At 42.9% G+C, this 15,431-nt stretch overlaps 1 protein-coding gene across 1 annotated transcript in view; it reads left to right on the forward strand.

Annotated features, from left to right (window-relative positions):
• DLGAP1 (DLG associated protein 1) overlaps positions 1 to 15,431 on the forward strand; it is a 320,327-nt gene that overhangs the window by 254,787 nt on the left and 50,109 nt on the right. Inside the window, exons 6-7 of the mRNA XM_033837587.1 lie at positions 5,882 to 6,258; positions 14,512 to 14,603. Of these exons, the coding sequence (XP_033693478.1) occupies positions 5,882 to 6,258; positions 14,512 to 14,603 (469 nt within the window). The remainder of the gene's footprint in view (positions 1 to 5,881; positions 6,259 to 14,511; positions 14,604 to 15,431) is intronic.

A 15,431-nucleotide genomic window follows, 5' to 3' on the forward strand; every position in this document is an offset into this window, starting at 1 on the left:
GCGAGGGCCCCATATTCCATCCTTGGACGATCGACTCCTAGAAAAGTATTCTTTATGCCTCTCTGAGCTTTTCCTTTTGTGGTTTCCCTGCGGGCCTCATACGGCCTGAGTCCATGCCATCCTTTACACAATAGCCTTCGAAATAATGGGAAACCCCTCCGACTACCTTCTCTTGCAAACGAAACACCCTCTCTTCTAAACCATTCCTTATAAGACATGGTCCTCAGAGAACCCTGTGATTTCCCCTTAAAGGGAGGGCAGGAAGGCGGCAAGGCAATCCTTCCCTCATTCTAGATATCACACATCTATGCAGACGCACCTTCATAGAAATAGACAACTTACCTGACGTTAAAACCACAAGTCTACTCTTCCCGTCCTGGATTTGTGCAGTCCTCCCTTTATGTCCCAAGTTTAGGTCCTCCCACATTTCTTTCCTTTGGCCTCTCCATATCGTTTTGCTTTCTAAAGTAGGCTGTAGTTTCAAGTTACCTCTCTAGTCTCTCAATCTCACGTGCGATACCACTGCCCTGTCCCCTGGATTTGCGAACGTTCCAAAATCAGTGCTTCTCAAACTATCTCTGGTGATGGACAGTTTGTTTTCTTACTGGATGTCAAATCTGTTGCAGGTCAACATTTTGGTAAAATGCCATAAAAATGAATTACTAGAAGAAAGAAATTAAAAAAACAAAAACATGCAAAAGACAAGTCGTCATCTTTCTAATGGATTCAACGACAGAATCTCTGTAGAATTGCTATAAAGTTTCTAAACGCTCCCTCTGGGTGTTTTCATGACCTATCTCACGGTGCAGTCATCAGATACTTTGTGAATCCAAACCTGTCTGTGGGTTACACTTTGTATAGCACGGGGTCTGTGTGGTAGGTGTGCTGGAAATGCGTAACAACCAGCTCTCTGGGGGGGATACCTACTGAGTCACAGCACCTGCCAATTCCTGTGGTGTAAACACTCAAACCAAGGTCAGTTTCAAGCTAGCAAGGAAATGTCACTGAACGCAGACTTGGGGAGGGATTTGCACAGTTGAATCTGGCCAGCTGATAAGAGCCAGTTCCAGCACCCCACTGTTAGCCCCATTCCACTTTTTAAATCTCTTTTCCAATAAAGCACTTCCTTTTGAGGGCTTGTTAACCTCCTGTTCAGCTGGACCAAATCACTCAAATCGGGAGACCTTTGTCCTCGATAGAAACTAGACCGAAACTAGACCGTTCCAGGCAGCCCTTCTCTCTCTGGTGGTCTGGACTCAGCAAGAGCAGACCATCTGATACGACTCACTGCAAATCCAAAGTTGCTCTTACTAGTAAAAGCAGATCAAGTCACAGCCTGCTTTGTGGTTAAGAACAACGTAGGACAGCTTGTTTACACCTACAAAGTCAGCCCTGTACTTGTATATTTTGGAATTCTTCTGTTGATCTTTTGTGTTTTTATTTGTAGTTCCTTATGGGCTTGTTCTCGTATCTGAAAGTGTTTCTAGCATTCAGCAACCAGGAACTGCTAAATAATTCCTCAACATAGCTTTAGAGTGTGTGACCCATTCGCTCAACCAGTAAGTCCATATTAATAAGAAGAAATAAAAAGTAGGTTTGCTCCTACATCTGTTTTGTGTCCAGCTGACATACATAGGATAACTGGAATGAAAGGAGAGTCCAGGTAGTTTTCCAGAAATCCTTCACCACTCCAGACAAAAATAATCCCTGGCTCTGGTCTTTCTGAGACTAACAACAGCATTATCTTTCTATGCAAATGTAGAAAATATTGAAGAGTCAGCTACAAACTGAAATAGGGTAGGAATTTGTTCTCATTTGTTTTTCTTCGTAAGTTCTTCTTTAAAAAAATTTTTTTTTCTTAATTCAAATGTAAAAACCGATCTCTGGTCTCTTGCTGCATTGCACTATTATGTGAATGAAAGTAATGACAGTGAGATCTGGAAACCTGCTCCTGCTGACTCTTCTTGTAAACGGATAGGAGACTTTACAGCCAACTTCGCGCTGGGATAGCACATCACCAGAACCCAAAGGAGGAAAAACTCAATGTATCTGATATGAACAAATAAACCTATCCGACAAAGGAAAGCGGTAATAATGATTAAACCAACAGCATCATTTCTTTTTCAAGTTCCACTTGAGTAAAAGGAGCACTTGCATTTTTTAATCAGTGTTTTTGAGAATGTTCCTCTTAAACAAGCGAAGTGTTTCCCTTACTGCATGTAAGCCCCTCATTTTTGTTTCTGTCTTGACCAGACAAGATTTATTAACTTGTGTTTCACCGTCCTTGGGCCCCACTCTACCACATGCTTCCTGGTGCTCAGACCTCAGTGCATTCTATTTTTTTTTTTTTTTTTTTTTTTTTTGCGGTACGCGGGCCACTCACCGTTGTGGCCTCTCCCGTTGCGGAGCACAGCCTCCGGACGCGCAGGCTCAGCGGCCATGGCTCACGGGCCCAGCCGCTCCGCGGCATGTGGGATCTGCCCGGACCGGGGCACGAACCCGTGTTCCCTGCATCGGCAGGCGGACTCTCAACCACTGCGCCACCAGGGAAGCCCAGACCTCAGTGCATTCTAAATCATTCGTGGTGCTGAATCACGAGAGTAGAATTTTAAAAACAAAACAACAACAACAAAGAGAGAAGAGAAGTGTTTAGGGCTTAGCCTGCGAAACTAAGAAAGCGTGATGCTGGGAAAAATTGGGGGATTTAGTTGTCTGAGTGTTTGGAGGAGCCTCAGATGCACAAGAACTGGGGCATGAGGGGGAAGGGAATTGCGAGAAGTGTGAGTTGTGTGTTGGGTCTCCTTTCTTCGCCCTCAAAGTGTAATCTTAAAGATTTGAATTCCTTCAAAATTCCTATTTGATGACTGACAGGTGGTGCTTCTTTGACTCCGATGGCCCTGGCAGAATTGTGCCAAGCTCTAAACACCAGTAAAATCTCATAGTAAAGCCCCTGGGATGTAACCCCATGGCGGATGGTCCCCTAATTCAGAGTGAGCCAATCTCAAATTCTTACCTCCTTTGGGCATTGGGGCTGGGCCAGCCTGTTGAGGAAGCCATGTCCCCAGGGTCCTCCCTGTCCAGTCTAACCCTAGTGGATGCCTAGCATTGCTGCTGCCGTCCTGAAAGTCCCCGGCGATCCAAGTCCCCAGAATTATCCCTATTGATATCGAAGAGGAAATGATAACAGCCACCAGATGGCGCCAAATTGCATTTGGCCCCAGGGGGTGCGTAGCCAGTCCCGACATCACACTGGAAATAATGTGACACCCCCACCCCCCAATCATAGGTACCACATCGTGCTGTAAATCACAGCAAATGATATGATACTGTATTTGGCCGCGTTGTCTGGTTTTGATTATCCACACCCAAGAAGGAAACTGGGGATAGCTCACAATGAGCAGTGAACAATCCAAAGAATCAGACATTTGATGTTGGAAAGTGGCACTTAATTTCTTTGGAATATAGGTGGGCTGAATGTCCTGAGAACCCATTTCGGACAAAATACAGTAAGTCCCCTACACAGGAACGAGTTCTGTTCCGAGAGTGCATTCATAAGTCCAATTGTTCGTAAGTCCAACAAAGTTAGCCTAGGTACCCAACTAACACAATCGGCTATGTAGTACTGTACTGTAATAGGGTTATAATACTTTTCACACAAATAATACACTAAAAAAAACAAGCACAAAAAATAAAGAAAACATTTTTATTCTTACAGTACAGTACCTTGAAAAGTACAGTAGTACAGCACAACAGCTGGCACGGTCACATCTTCGAAAGTTCGCAATGTAGGGGACTTACTGTAATGAGTTCACATTGTAGGAGAAGTCATAAAATGATCTAGTTTCTTAGATTCGAATAGATAGATTGATTCTATCCTAATGATGGTCCCTCCCCGGCCCACCCACTCGGGTGTGCAGCTGAGTAACTGACACTGAGCATTACCCCCTTCAAATTTCCTGGGAAGCGGAAAGTAGCCCCTCAGTGGTTACAGTGCATGAAACTCAATCAAGTGAGGGGAAACATCAACGGTGCACGTGTCTGCATCCCCTGGCTTCCCTGTGGCTGGTGGGATAACCTGAGCCCGGGCTGGTCCTGCTCCAGCGCTGTGAGCTTCCCTCTGCTGGTCCCAGGCTCGTTAGCTAAAAGCTGCGGAGTTTGGAGTGTGTACCGCTGAGCTCTGTTCCTATTTAAAGATGTGTGATTCACGCACAGCTGAGATGGAAGGTTTTCCTGGGGGAGACTCTGCCAGTCCCAGGTAACGGAGAGGAGGCTGCATTTCTATTATTCAGGCTACCCTCACCTCCAGAGCACATGTGATACTGTAATGTGACATCTGTGCGTTTCTTTTCCTTCAACTCTTGGGCAAGCCCTGGGAAGTAGCCAAACATTTCTGTCCCCATCTTTTATGGTTAAGGAAATTACACCAAATCACAGGGCAGTGGAACAGCAGGGCAGAGAAATGCGATCCTTCTGTTCATTGTTCATTATAGGATGATTTTTTTGAGCGACCTCAGGAAACACCCTGAATATCGAAGTGAGTATTTCATTCAGCGAGATGGCCTGAGTGACAACTAGAACCATGGGTAACTAGCTAGCATTGTGTGGTCAGGACTTTTCGATCTGGTGTTAACAACAGTCCCAAAAGGAAAGGCTGAGGCTGGGGCTGGGAATGAGGTGGGGGAGAAAGTGATGGAAACACAGTAGTTTGAACCATTTTTTAAGGGGACTCAACAAAAGTCTTTAGAAAGCTGGTTAAGGAATCATTCTTTACCAGGGGGCGGTTCCCACGTGGAAATTTCATTCTCTTCAATCTGTGTTTTACTGCATCGTGCTCCACAAATATGGAATGCTGAGAAGCAGTGTGTACAGCTTCTTCAAGACCCTGGGTTTACCCTCAGATGTTTGCAGACAGGGGCTGCAGGCTGCTCCAGTGGGAACCTCCAAAAGGGGCGCCTCACTGTGCAGAACCTTGGGCTGATCACGTCGCCCTGAAGGACAGCACTTTGGGGAGTGGGTTCCTACAGGCCACACGCAGGCTGATCTCCCAACTAGCGGGTACATTTATTTTACAGTAGGAGACGTGTGTGTGGTTTCCTCCCTCTCAGAGGACAGATCTGCTCGGAAACAGCAACACAATTCAGAACTAAAGTTTATAGAGTGAGCACATACCCAGAAAAAGGAAGGAAGGAAGGAAAGAGGGAGGGAGGGAGGAAGGAAGGAAGAGAAAGAAAGAAAAAGAAAAGGAGGGAGGAGAAACGGAATGAAGATAAAAGCAAGGTGTAAGAAGTTAAGACAGTGGGTTGAGCTCAGCCCCCCACCGGCGCCCTGCTCCCTCCCCCTCCTCTCCCCCTCCCCCACAGGCACTTTGCCCTGTTCTTAGGATTAGAACACACAGGCTCACAACCTCTTTGCTTTCTTCTTTTTTTCAATGTTCTTTATTGACCCCCAGAATCTTCTCCAATGAGTTACTTTGTTCAGCATTAGCTGTGGTTAATATTTCCCTGAGAAGGCAAAGATTTCCCAGGTCTTTTCCGTGTTATACATTATCTCTCAGGGTGCCCTGTTGCCCGGGAAGATTTCTACAGATGGCTAGTCCTGTCTGTTTTATGTCAGTTCATATTAATCTCCATTTCAGAAACTTCCATCTCAGAGATCAGTGCTTTTCAGTCTCTTTCCCCCTCAGTCGTATGGGGGTGTCACCTTAGAGGAGGCCCAAATATGCCCCCTAAGGAGGGATCTCACTTAGTCTATCAACAGACCTGTCTTCACGTTCAATGTCTTGGTGTGTTTCGTGGGCCCTAATTTCCAATGGATGTCAGTTACAATATTGACAATTAAAACCCATGCAGAAATCAGTGTCTTTGTTTTCGCTGTCTTCCAGTGTCATCTTGCATTACAACATATAAGAAGACACCACCTCCAGTCCCACCCAGAACTACCACGAAACCTTTCATTTCTATCACAGCCCAGAGTAGCACAGAGTCGGCCCAGGACGCCTACATGGATGGACAGGGCCAGCGAGGGGATATTATCAGCCAGTCTGGACTGAGCAACTCCACGGAGAGCCTGGACAGTATGAAGGCTCTGACAGCCGCCATCGAAGCCGCCAATGCCCAGATCCACGGCCCAGCAAGTCAACACATGGGCAACAATGCTGCCACCATCACCACCACCACCACCGCCATGGCCACCATCACTGCAGAGGACAGGAAGAAGGACCACTTCAAGAAGAATCGATGCCTGTCCATTGGGATACAGGTAACAGCCTCCCTTTCTGTCCTCCGAAATAGAAGCCCAGGGAGTTCCCTGGTGGTCTAGGGGTTAGAACTCTGCGCTTTCACTGTCACGGCCTGGGTTCAATCCCTGTTTGGGGAACTGAGGTCCCACAAGCTGAGTGCCTCAGCCAAAAAAATAAATAAATTTGTTAAAAAAAAAAAAAGAAATAGGAACCCCAAATGAAGAAATGTACCCCCCCCCTTTTTTTTTTCCAGAAGATTCACTATCTTGCCATTTTGGATGATGTAGGACCAGACTTTCAAATTACTGGCTCTGGACTCCTGTACGTTGTGAAATGTGATTTTAAAAAATTACGAAGGTGTTTTGTCTATAGACATTATCAGCATCTTTTTTTCCCCCCCAAAATTCCAATCTTTTAAAATTGAAGTATAGTTGATTAGCAGCTTTTATTTTTGTTCTCGAAATTGAATGTGGTGAGACAAGGGGGGTAGAATTAAACAAACATGAACACAATCAAACATAAAGTGTCCTCAATTCCTAATGCACATTTTGATTCTCAAAAAAGGAGTGGGCACCCAAGAACAACGTGGATGACTGGATGGTGTTACAGTGTGTTCAACGCTATTGAGTAACCACACGAGAACAAAAATGCGAACCACTTCTCACAGACATGGGAGTGATGGCCAGTGAGATCAAAGGGAAGGAGAGTGTGGAAAGCAATAACTCCCATCACAGCATCATGAGGAAAGAATGTGCACCAGGGTCAGCGTAACTGTGGGCTATTTCATTATGCATTTCATTAAAAAGGTAGATCCTTCGGCAGGCTTCTCAGTTCAGTTCTCTGTTTTCTATTGCCCAACGATAAGATCAAACTGATTCTTGGTTGTTAGATGGGTTCAGCTTGGCTTACCCTGCTAGAAATTTCCTCCCATCCATGGAGAAGAGTCATTCTTTCCCCCCATTTTTGTTGTGCTGTACCGTTCCGCAGGTGCCCTTTGAATAATAACTTCCTGACGTGGTGGCCCATAAATCTATCCACACTGAACCAACTCTAAGGCACGTCTAGGCACCGGGCGTGGGGGACGTTTTCACAACGATGATGGATGTTCACCATCCATTCTGCAGAGTCCACTTTGAATGGACAATTCAACTTTCTCTGGTAGCAATGAGTCAAATGCTTTTTTATAACCAACGGGTTACCATGGCACGACTTGTCAAGTTTCCTAAAAGAACTTGTAGCACGGGTGCTTTGGACCAGATGACCCAGCAGGAGGCCCCGGGCCTGAAGTCAGCCTCCACCCACCCTCACCCCAACCCCAATCCCAGGAGTTAATTCCCTCCCACCGCCCAGAGGATTTCAAGGGGTAGGGAAGAGCAGAGGCCGGTCTTCTGTGTCGTCCCAGGCAAATTATTTCATCTTCCTGAGACTGTCTTCTCATCGAGCCCACGTAGGATTATTTGAAGGAGGGAGTTTACAAAATCCAGCTTCCTGTAAGGCTTTCAGTTTGGGAGGATGAAATAATTCTGGGGCTGGGTAGTGTTGATGGTAGCACAGTAATGGGAACGTACTTAATGCCACAGGAACTGTACACTTAAAAAGGGTTGAATGGGGGCTTCCCTGGTGGCGCAGTGGTTGAGAGTCCGCCTGCCGATGCACCGGACGCGGGTTCGTGCCCCGGTCCGGGAAGATGCCGGAGCGGCTGGGCCCGTGAGCCATGGCCGCTGAGCCTGCGCGTGCGGAGCCTGTGCTCGGCAACGGGAGAGGCCACAGCAGCGAGAGGCCCGCGTACCGCAAAAAAAAAAAAAAAAAAAAAAAAAGGGTTAAATGGAGAATTTTATGTCTGTTTTACCATAATTTTTTAAAAATTCCACCTTTCTTATCTGGCACATAATTGGCACCCAGTAATGTTAGTTTTCTTCTACTTCCTTAATGTTTAAATTTTTTTCTTTATTTTACATTAGTTTTTCAATAGATAATATATTCCTATGGCTCAAAATTCAAAAGTTATAAAAAGACATACAGTGACCAGCCTCTCTCCCCTTGCTATTCAATAGCCAGTCAGGGGCTTCCCTGATGGCGCAGTGGTTGAGAATCCGCCTGCCAATGCAGGGGACACGGGTTCGTGCCCCGGTCCGGGAAGATCCCACGTGCCGCGGAGCAACTAGGCCCGTGAGCCACAACTACGGAGCCTGCGCGTCTGGAGCTTGTGCTTCGCAACAAGAGAGGCCGCGACAGTGAGAAGCCCGCGCACCGCGATGAAGAGTAGCCCCCGCTCGCCGCAACTAGAGAAAGCCCACGCACAGAAAAGAAGACCCAGCAGCCATAAATAAATAAATAAATAAATAAATAAATAAATAAATAAATGAATGAATGAAATAAAAAAAAAATAGCCAGTCAGTTCTCCTTTCCGGAGAAAATCAATAGAACCAATATTTGCATCTCCCTGCAGGGGTATTTTGCACATATTCAAGCAAATATATATTCATTCCCCTTTTTACCCAGATAGTAGCAGCATATACCTCACACTAGTCTATATCTTGCCTTTTTTCACTTAACAATGTATTTTAAAGGTAATTATCTGTCTTACTGTTCATTTTATTTAAAAGCTTCTATCTTAATCACCTCCCAGTTCTGCTGGTTGGTTAGGTTACTCTCTAAATAATTCTTAGAATAAAGCATTCATATACTATATGATATCCAACTTATATTATTATTTTTTTTACCCAGTAAGACGGAACTACTCTGAAATTCACGAATAATGCTGGGGAGAAAGTCTTTGTTTCAGAGACCACCCTGCTTCTTGAATATCTGGATATTTTAGTGAGCTAAAGAATTGTTCTTACTCTTCCTCCAATCATTGTTCACAGTTATAGAAATTATATGAGAGCACGGCGTGCTTTATATGGTTGTCTCATTCTGCCTCTACAGCAGCCCTATGGCATAGGTGGGTTATTGTCTCTCCCACAGAAGTGAGAACCCAAGGTCACACATCTTATGTTGACAGAGCCTAGATTGTACCTTGGCATCTAATGTGACCACATTATGCTGCTTCTTTGATGGAGAATAATAAGTAAATTTAAATTTAGGATACAAAATAGTCATCAAATTTCATTACACTGTAATCTAATTTAAATCCTAATCCCCCAAATATGTGCTACTAGGACCTTGGGCTCTTTCTCACAGTTTACCTTTTTAGGGTCAGAGTTTTCAAGCCTTTCCCAACATTTTAAATTTAATCTATATCTAATAGTTAATATTATAATTATTTACTTTACAGCCTGTGTGAACTTAGGCCAATTACTTAATGGTTTCCTCATCTGGAAAATGAGAATAATAATAGTTGCTATTGCATCGGTACTTTATATGTTGTAATAAAAACTGATGGATAGGGACTTCCCTGGTGGCGCAGTGGTAAGAATCTGCCTGCCAATGCAGGGGACACGGGTTCAATCCCTGGTCCGGGAAGGTCCCACAAGCCGCGGAGCAACTAAGCCCATGTGCCACAACTACTGAGTCCACAAGCTACAACTACTGAGCCCGTGTGCCACAACTACTGAAGCCCGTGCTCCTAGAGCCCGTGCTCTGCAACAAGAAAAGCCACCACGATGAGAAGCCTGTGCACCACAACGAAGAGAAGCCCCTGCTCGCCGCAACTAGAGAAAGCCCGTGTGCAGCAATGAAGACCCAACGCAGCCAAAAAATAAATAAATAAAATTAAAAACAAAAAACTGATGGATACAATATATGTAAAGTTCAAAGCATAGTGCCTGGCATATTAAGGGCTCAATAAATATTAGGTTTGATTGTTATTAGTATTATCCTCCTTTAAAATTTTGATTAGCCAAAAACACTAAAATTGTATCATCGGCCGTGGGCTTTCTCAATTTTTTTCAGGACAGAGATTTAATTAACCCTGCAACGTATTTAAAATTTTTGAATGCCTCTTCATAAATTTAAGTAGATTACCCTACATACTATATAAGAGAGGTGACATTTGTCAATATTTGGATCTAACTAAGGGGATTAAAGTCAGAGAGGTAAATTTATCTGCAATGACTAAAGCTTAAGCAGATGACAACGCTTTGATGCAAATAAGCTGAGTTTGGACAGGTGGGGCGAGGCTGGAACAGAGTACAACGTCCTTCATCCTCGGACCCCTGCTTCCTTTCTTTCTCCCTTTCCCGGTGCATTGAGCATCACGGTTCTTAAGGGGAATATCTATCGTGCATCTTTGGAAAAAATTTCATTGGGTAATTTTGAAACTACCCCAAAGTGTAACGCTGCAGCATCGTACTTTGTCTGACATCCTGAGCATTTTTAATTTCCATGAGTGTAGCCATACGGAACCGGTTAGAATCCCATTCAGGAAAAAGGTAGCCGTGCTCGTTTCTCACACAGAGGCAGTTTCATACACCAAATTGGTTCTACAGTAATGGGATGGTTGAGAGAGCAGAAAGGGATGCAGTAAGAGGTCACCCTTGGACTAGGGGAGCAGAAGGGGAAAGACGGGGTTACCAAAATTCAGACACTCAGAGGAGAGGCCCATATAGCCCATCCCAGACCACTGAGGCGAGCACGGCCGTCTGGTGCCAGGACTTGCAAGGGCTGGCGCACGTGCTGTTGGGCTTCGAAAGGGCTGGGGTTGGAGCCACAACTGCCAGCAGAAGGTGGAAACAGGATGGAAGCCCCCTTCCCTCCTCCGACCTTCCTTGGTTAGAACCTAATTGGAGGCCAGCGAGCAAGGAAGCCTGGGAAATGTAGTCTTCAGAGTCCTGGCCCCTGTGCCACAGAGCAGCTGGGTAGAGAAGGTGGGCTTGGGGCTTCCAGACAGTAACTAAGTCACCAGAATGAGGCACTTTGTCCGATTAATAAATAAATGTGCTATTTCCCTCAATGAGCACATGCATTCAAAAGCCCGTGACGGATGTGGTGAACATATGATCTTGGTTCACGTGTTCTTCTAGTGGGAGCAACTCACAGCACTAATATGATTCTAGAATATTTAAAAATATGCATTTTTATATAATATGTCACCAAAACTCACATCAACTACTTTTTCTGGTGTTTTTCTGGTATTCTAGTCCTGGGTGGGTGGGGGAAGGATATGGATAAATGAATAAATGGAAAGCTATTAATATTTCTATATGGGAATACTCCATAGTGTAAAGATGGCAATTCTCTCAAAATTCATACAAATATTTAAAGAAATTTCAATGAAAATTCCTCTGTGATTTTTATCACTTAGTCGAGACTGGGGGGAGGGTTTTGACAATGTGATGTTAGTTTATTTAGAAGAAGTTAATACCCAAAATACCCTAGAGGTTTTGGGGTTTTTAATGAGTAAAATTTATTTTTTATTTTAAAAAATTTTTAACTTTTTTATACAAATTTTAAATGTTACTTTCCATTTATAGTTATCACAAGATATTGACTGTATTCCCCCACGTTGTACAATACATCCTTGAGCCCATCTTACACCCAAGAGCCTGGGCCTCCTCCTCCCTCACCCCTATATTGCCCCTCACCACTGGTAACCACTAGCTGGTCTCTATATCTGTGAGACTTTCTTTTTTGTTCTACTCACTACTTTGTTGTATCTTTTAGATTCCACATATAAGTGGTATCATACAGTATTTGTCTTTCTCTGTCTGACTTATTTCACTTAGCTTACTGCCCTCCAAGTCCATCCATGTTGCTCCAAATGGCAAATTTTCATTCTTTTTAATGGCTGAGTAATATTCCATTGTATATATGTACCACATCTTCTTTATCCACTCATCTGTTGATGGACACTTAGGTTGCTGGAATTTTTAAATTACATTTAAAAAAAAGAATGACAGGGACTTCCCTGATGGAGCAGTGGTTAAGAATCCACCTGCCAATGCAGGGGACACAGGTTCGAGCCCTGGTCCAGGAAAATCCCACATGCCACGGAGCAACTAAGCCCGTGCGCCACAACTACTGAACCTGCGCTCTAGAGCCCGCGAGCCACAACTGCTGAGCCCGCGAGCCACAACTACTGAAGCCCGCACATCTAGAGCCCATGCTCCGCAACAAGAGAAGCCACCACAACGAAAAGCCCGCGTGCCACAAAAAAGACCCAATGCAGCCAAAAATAAATAAATAAATTTATTAAAAAAAAAAAAAAAAAGAATTACAAGAGGAGACTTGTCACAGAAAATATCAAGATTTATTACAAAATTATATCAGGAAAAAAAGAGAGGGAGGAGCAATAAGACCAATAGATCAATAGACCCAGAACACATTTTTTTGTTTGTTTGTTTTTTGGTTTTTGTTTGCGGTACGCGGGCCTCTCACTGTTGTGGCCTCTTCTGCTGCGGAGCACAGGCTCCGGATGCGCAGGCTCAGCAGCCATGGCTCACGGGCCCAGCCGCTCCGCGGCATGCGGGATCCTCCCGGACCAGGGCACGAACCCGTGTCCCCTGCATCAGCAGGCGGGCTCTCAACCACTGAGCCACCAGGGAAGCCCCAGAACACATTTTTATATATGAGAATGTTTGGGTAAATATATATGGGTAAAATTTGGTATAAGATAAAGTTGGCATCTCAAACCAAAGAGATGAATTAGTTAATAAAAAGAGCCAGGTCAATTGATGATTCATGTGCAGAAAAAATATTAAATTTCTGTATCTTCTACACAAACATTTCAGGATAGTGGATTTAAGAACTAAATATGAAAAAAAAAATGAAAGCATAAAAACAAATATAAGAGAACTTTTGGTCTTTCCCAACCATAAAAGCTAGATTGACTACATAGTAATTTAAGATTCTCTACAATGAAGGACAAAATTTAAAAGACAAACGATAAACTGGGAAAAAGTATTTACAGTATATACAGCCAAGAAAGAGTTTAAGGGTCATAAGATGTAAAGAGATCCTATAAAGAAGAAAATAAATAACTCAATAAGAAAAAACCCCCCACAATAACTAGCAAAGGATATAAATAGGCAGTTTACAGATAAAAATACAAGAGGCTAATAGATATTTTTCACCTGTGATATTAGCAAAAATTGTAAAGTTTGCCAATATTTAATATTGGTGAACATTTGGAAAATGGATATTCCCATACACTGATAAATGCTTTGAAGAGCAGTTTGTCAATATCCCTTACAGCTGAATATGCTCAGTACTTCCATCTAACATTTCTACTCCTAAGAATTTTTCTCATACAGTATTTGCAGAATTGTTCTAAATATACGTATGAAATATTACTTATAATACTAAATGTAATAACAGCAGAGAGAAAATTACCCTGATGCCCACGTTGCTTACATAACCATTAAAAGGAGTATTTATGTAGCCAACAAAAGGATTGAGTTAGAGCTATATTTACTAACATGATAAAATGTCCAAAAGATAGTAGTGTTAATGAATAAAGCAGATTGCACACAAAAAATATATAGTGTAATCTCATCTGTGTAAATTTAGTATTAATAATCACTTTTATATATAATATATTCTACATACGTTAAAAGATGGTCAAATATGCGTCAAAGAATTGACCATGCTTCGTGGGGAACTTCTGCTTTCTACATTATACACTTCTGTGTTTTAGTTTTATACAACTCATGTTAAATGGCTTTCTATTTAGAAAAAACTAATCTATTAAAAACATAGAGAAAAAAGAGGAATAAATCTAACTGCTCTGAAGAGTCATAAAATTTATTTCAAACTTGGGTTGGGCCTCATCTGTCACATAAGCTATCAGTTATACACAGATACATTTTCTATATGACCTGTAATATATGCCTAGCTATTTAGAAACTGTGGAGTGATATCCAAAGCCAATTCCTTAATTTAAGGGGGGAAAAAAAAATGAAGATGCTCTATAGTTATATTAATAAGGTTAATACCTAAATCTCCCAATGTCCACAATTCTAACTACAATAAGTTAAATTTCTGCCTTCTTTTGCATTTTGGTATTTGCAGATTCAAAACTTTCAACAACACCATCCCATGAGGTGCTCCCTTCTAATACAGAGCTCACAGGAAGTATATCCTCACAAGTCCATGCAGGAATCACAGACGTTTATTAGGCACTTTGGAAATGAACAAAACTGCATTTTACTAAGATCAGCAGAGTCCAAGTGCATTATAATGAAGTTGCTCATCAAACACGTAAACATTGAACAAAAAGGTTATAAATCACAAAACATTCCAATAATATTATAGAGGTTTCTAATGAAATGGGACTTTGTTTTTCAAGCAAGATGACTAAAATAGAGCACCTCTACTTTTGGTTATTTCTTCAGGTGGATGATGCTGAGGAACCTAACAAAACAGGGGAAAATAAAGCACCCAGTAAGTTCCAGTCCATAGGAGTGCAAGTAGAAGAAGAGAAATGGTGAGTCCACAGGCATTTGTCCCCTTTCGTCTTGATGTTGGCAAGTATGGTACAAGTATTTTTTCCCTATGAAAAACCTTGAAGATTCAGTGTTATTTTCCATTAACTTCTGGGAGCATTCAGAGGGGGAGCCTGAGTCAATATTAGCTGATTCCTTCCTCTACTTTGATACTGGAGACCACTCCATTTAAATGTTAGCTAGAATAGTAGTGCTGGGGCCCAAAATATGCCTCAATGGCACGTTGATTATTTTGAATTAAAACTACTTAAGAAACAGTCAACGCGAGAGGGATACTTTTACCCTCCTCTCTGTCTCCCTGAAAGCAGGAAATAAATTTCCCATGTGAAAGGTGCTCTCCTTGGACTGGGAGGTAGAAAGACACCATCATCACCAGAGATAGGGGACTCAGGGCTGAGAAGCCTGCATACTTGTTACTTTTTTTTTTTTTTAACATCTTTATTGGAGTATAATTGCTTTACAATGGTGTGTTAGTTTCTGTTTTATAACAAAGTGAATCAGTTATACATATACATATGTTCCCATATCTCTTCTCTCTTGCGTCTCCCTCCCTCCCACCCTCCGTATCCCACCCCTCCAGGCGGTCACAAAGCACCGAGCTGATCTCCCTGTGCTGTGCGGCTGCTTCCCGCTAGCTATCTACCTAACGTTTGGTAGTGTATATATGTCCATGCCTCTCTCTCGCTTTGTCACAGCTCACCCTTCCCCCTCCCCATGCCCTCAAGTCCGTTCTCTAGTAGGTCTGTGTCTTTATTCCCGTCTTACTCCTAGGTTCTTCATGACATTTTTTTTCTTAAATTCCATATATA

This window comes from Tursiops truncatus, chromosome 13, assembly GCF_011762595.2.
Source record: "Tursiops truncatus isolate mTurTru1 chromosome 13, mTurTru1.mat.Y, whole genome shotgun sequence".
In the NCBI taxonomy this organism is placed as follows: Eukaryota; Metazoa; Chordata; class Mammalia; order Artiodactyla; family Delphinidae; genus Tursiops; species Tursiops truncatus.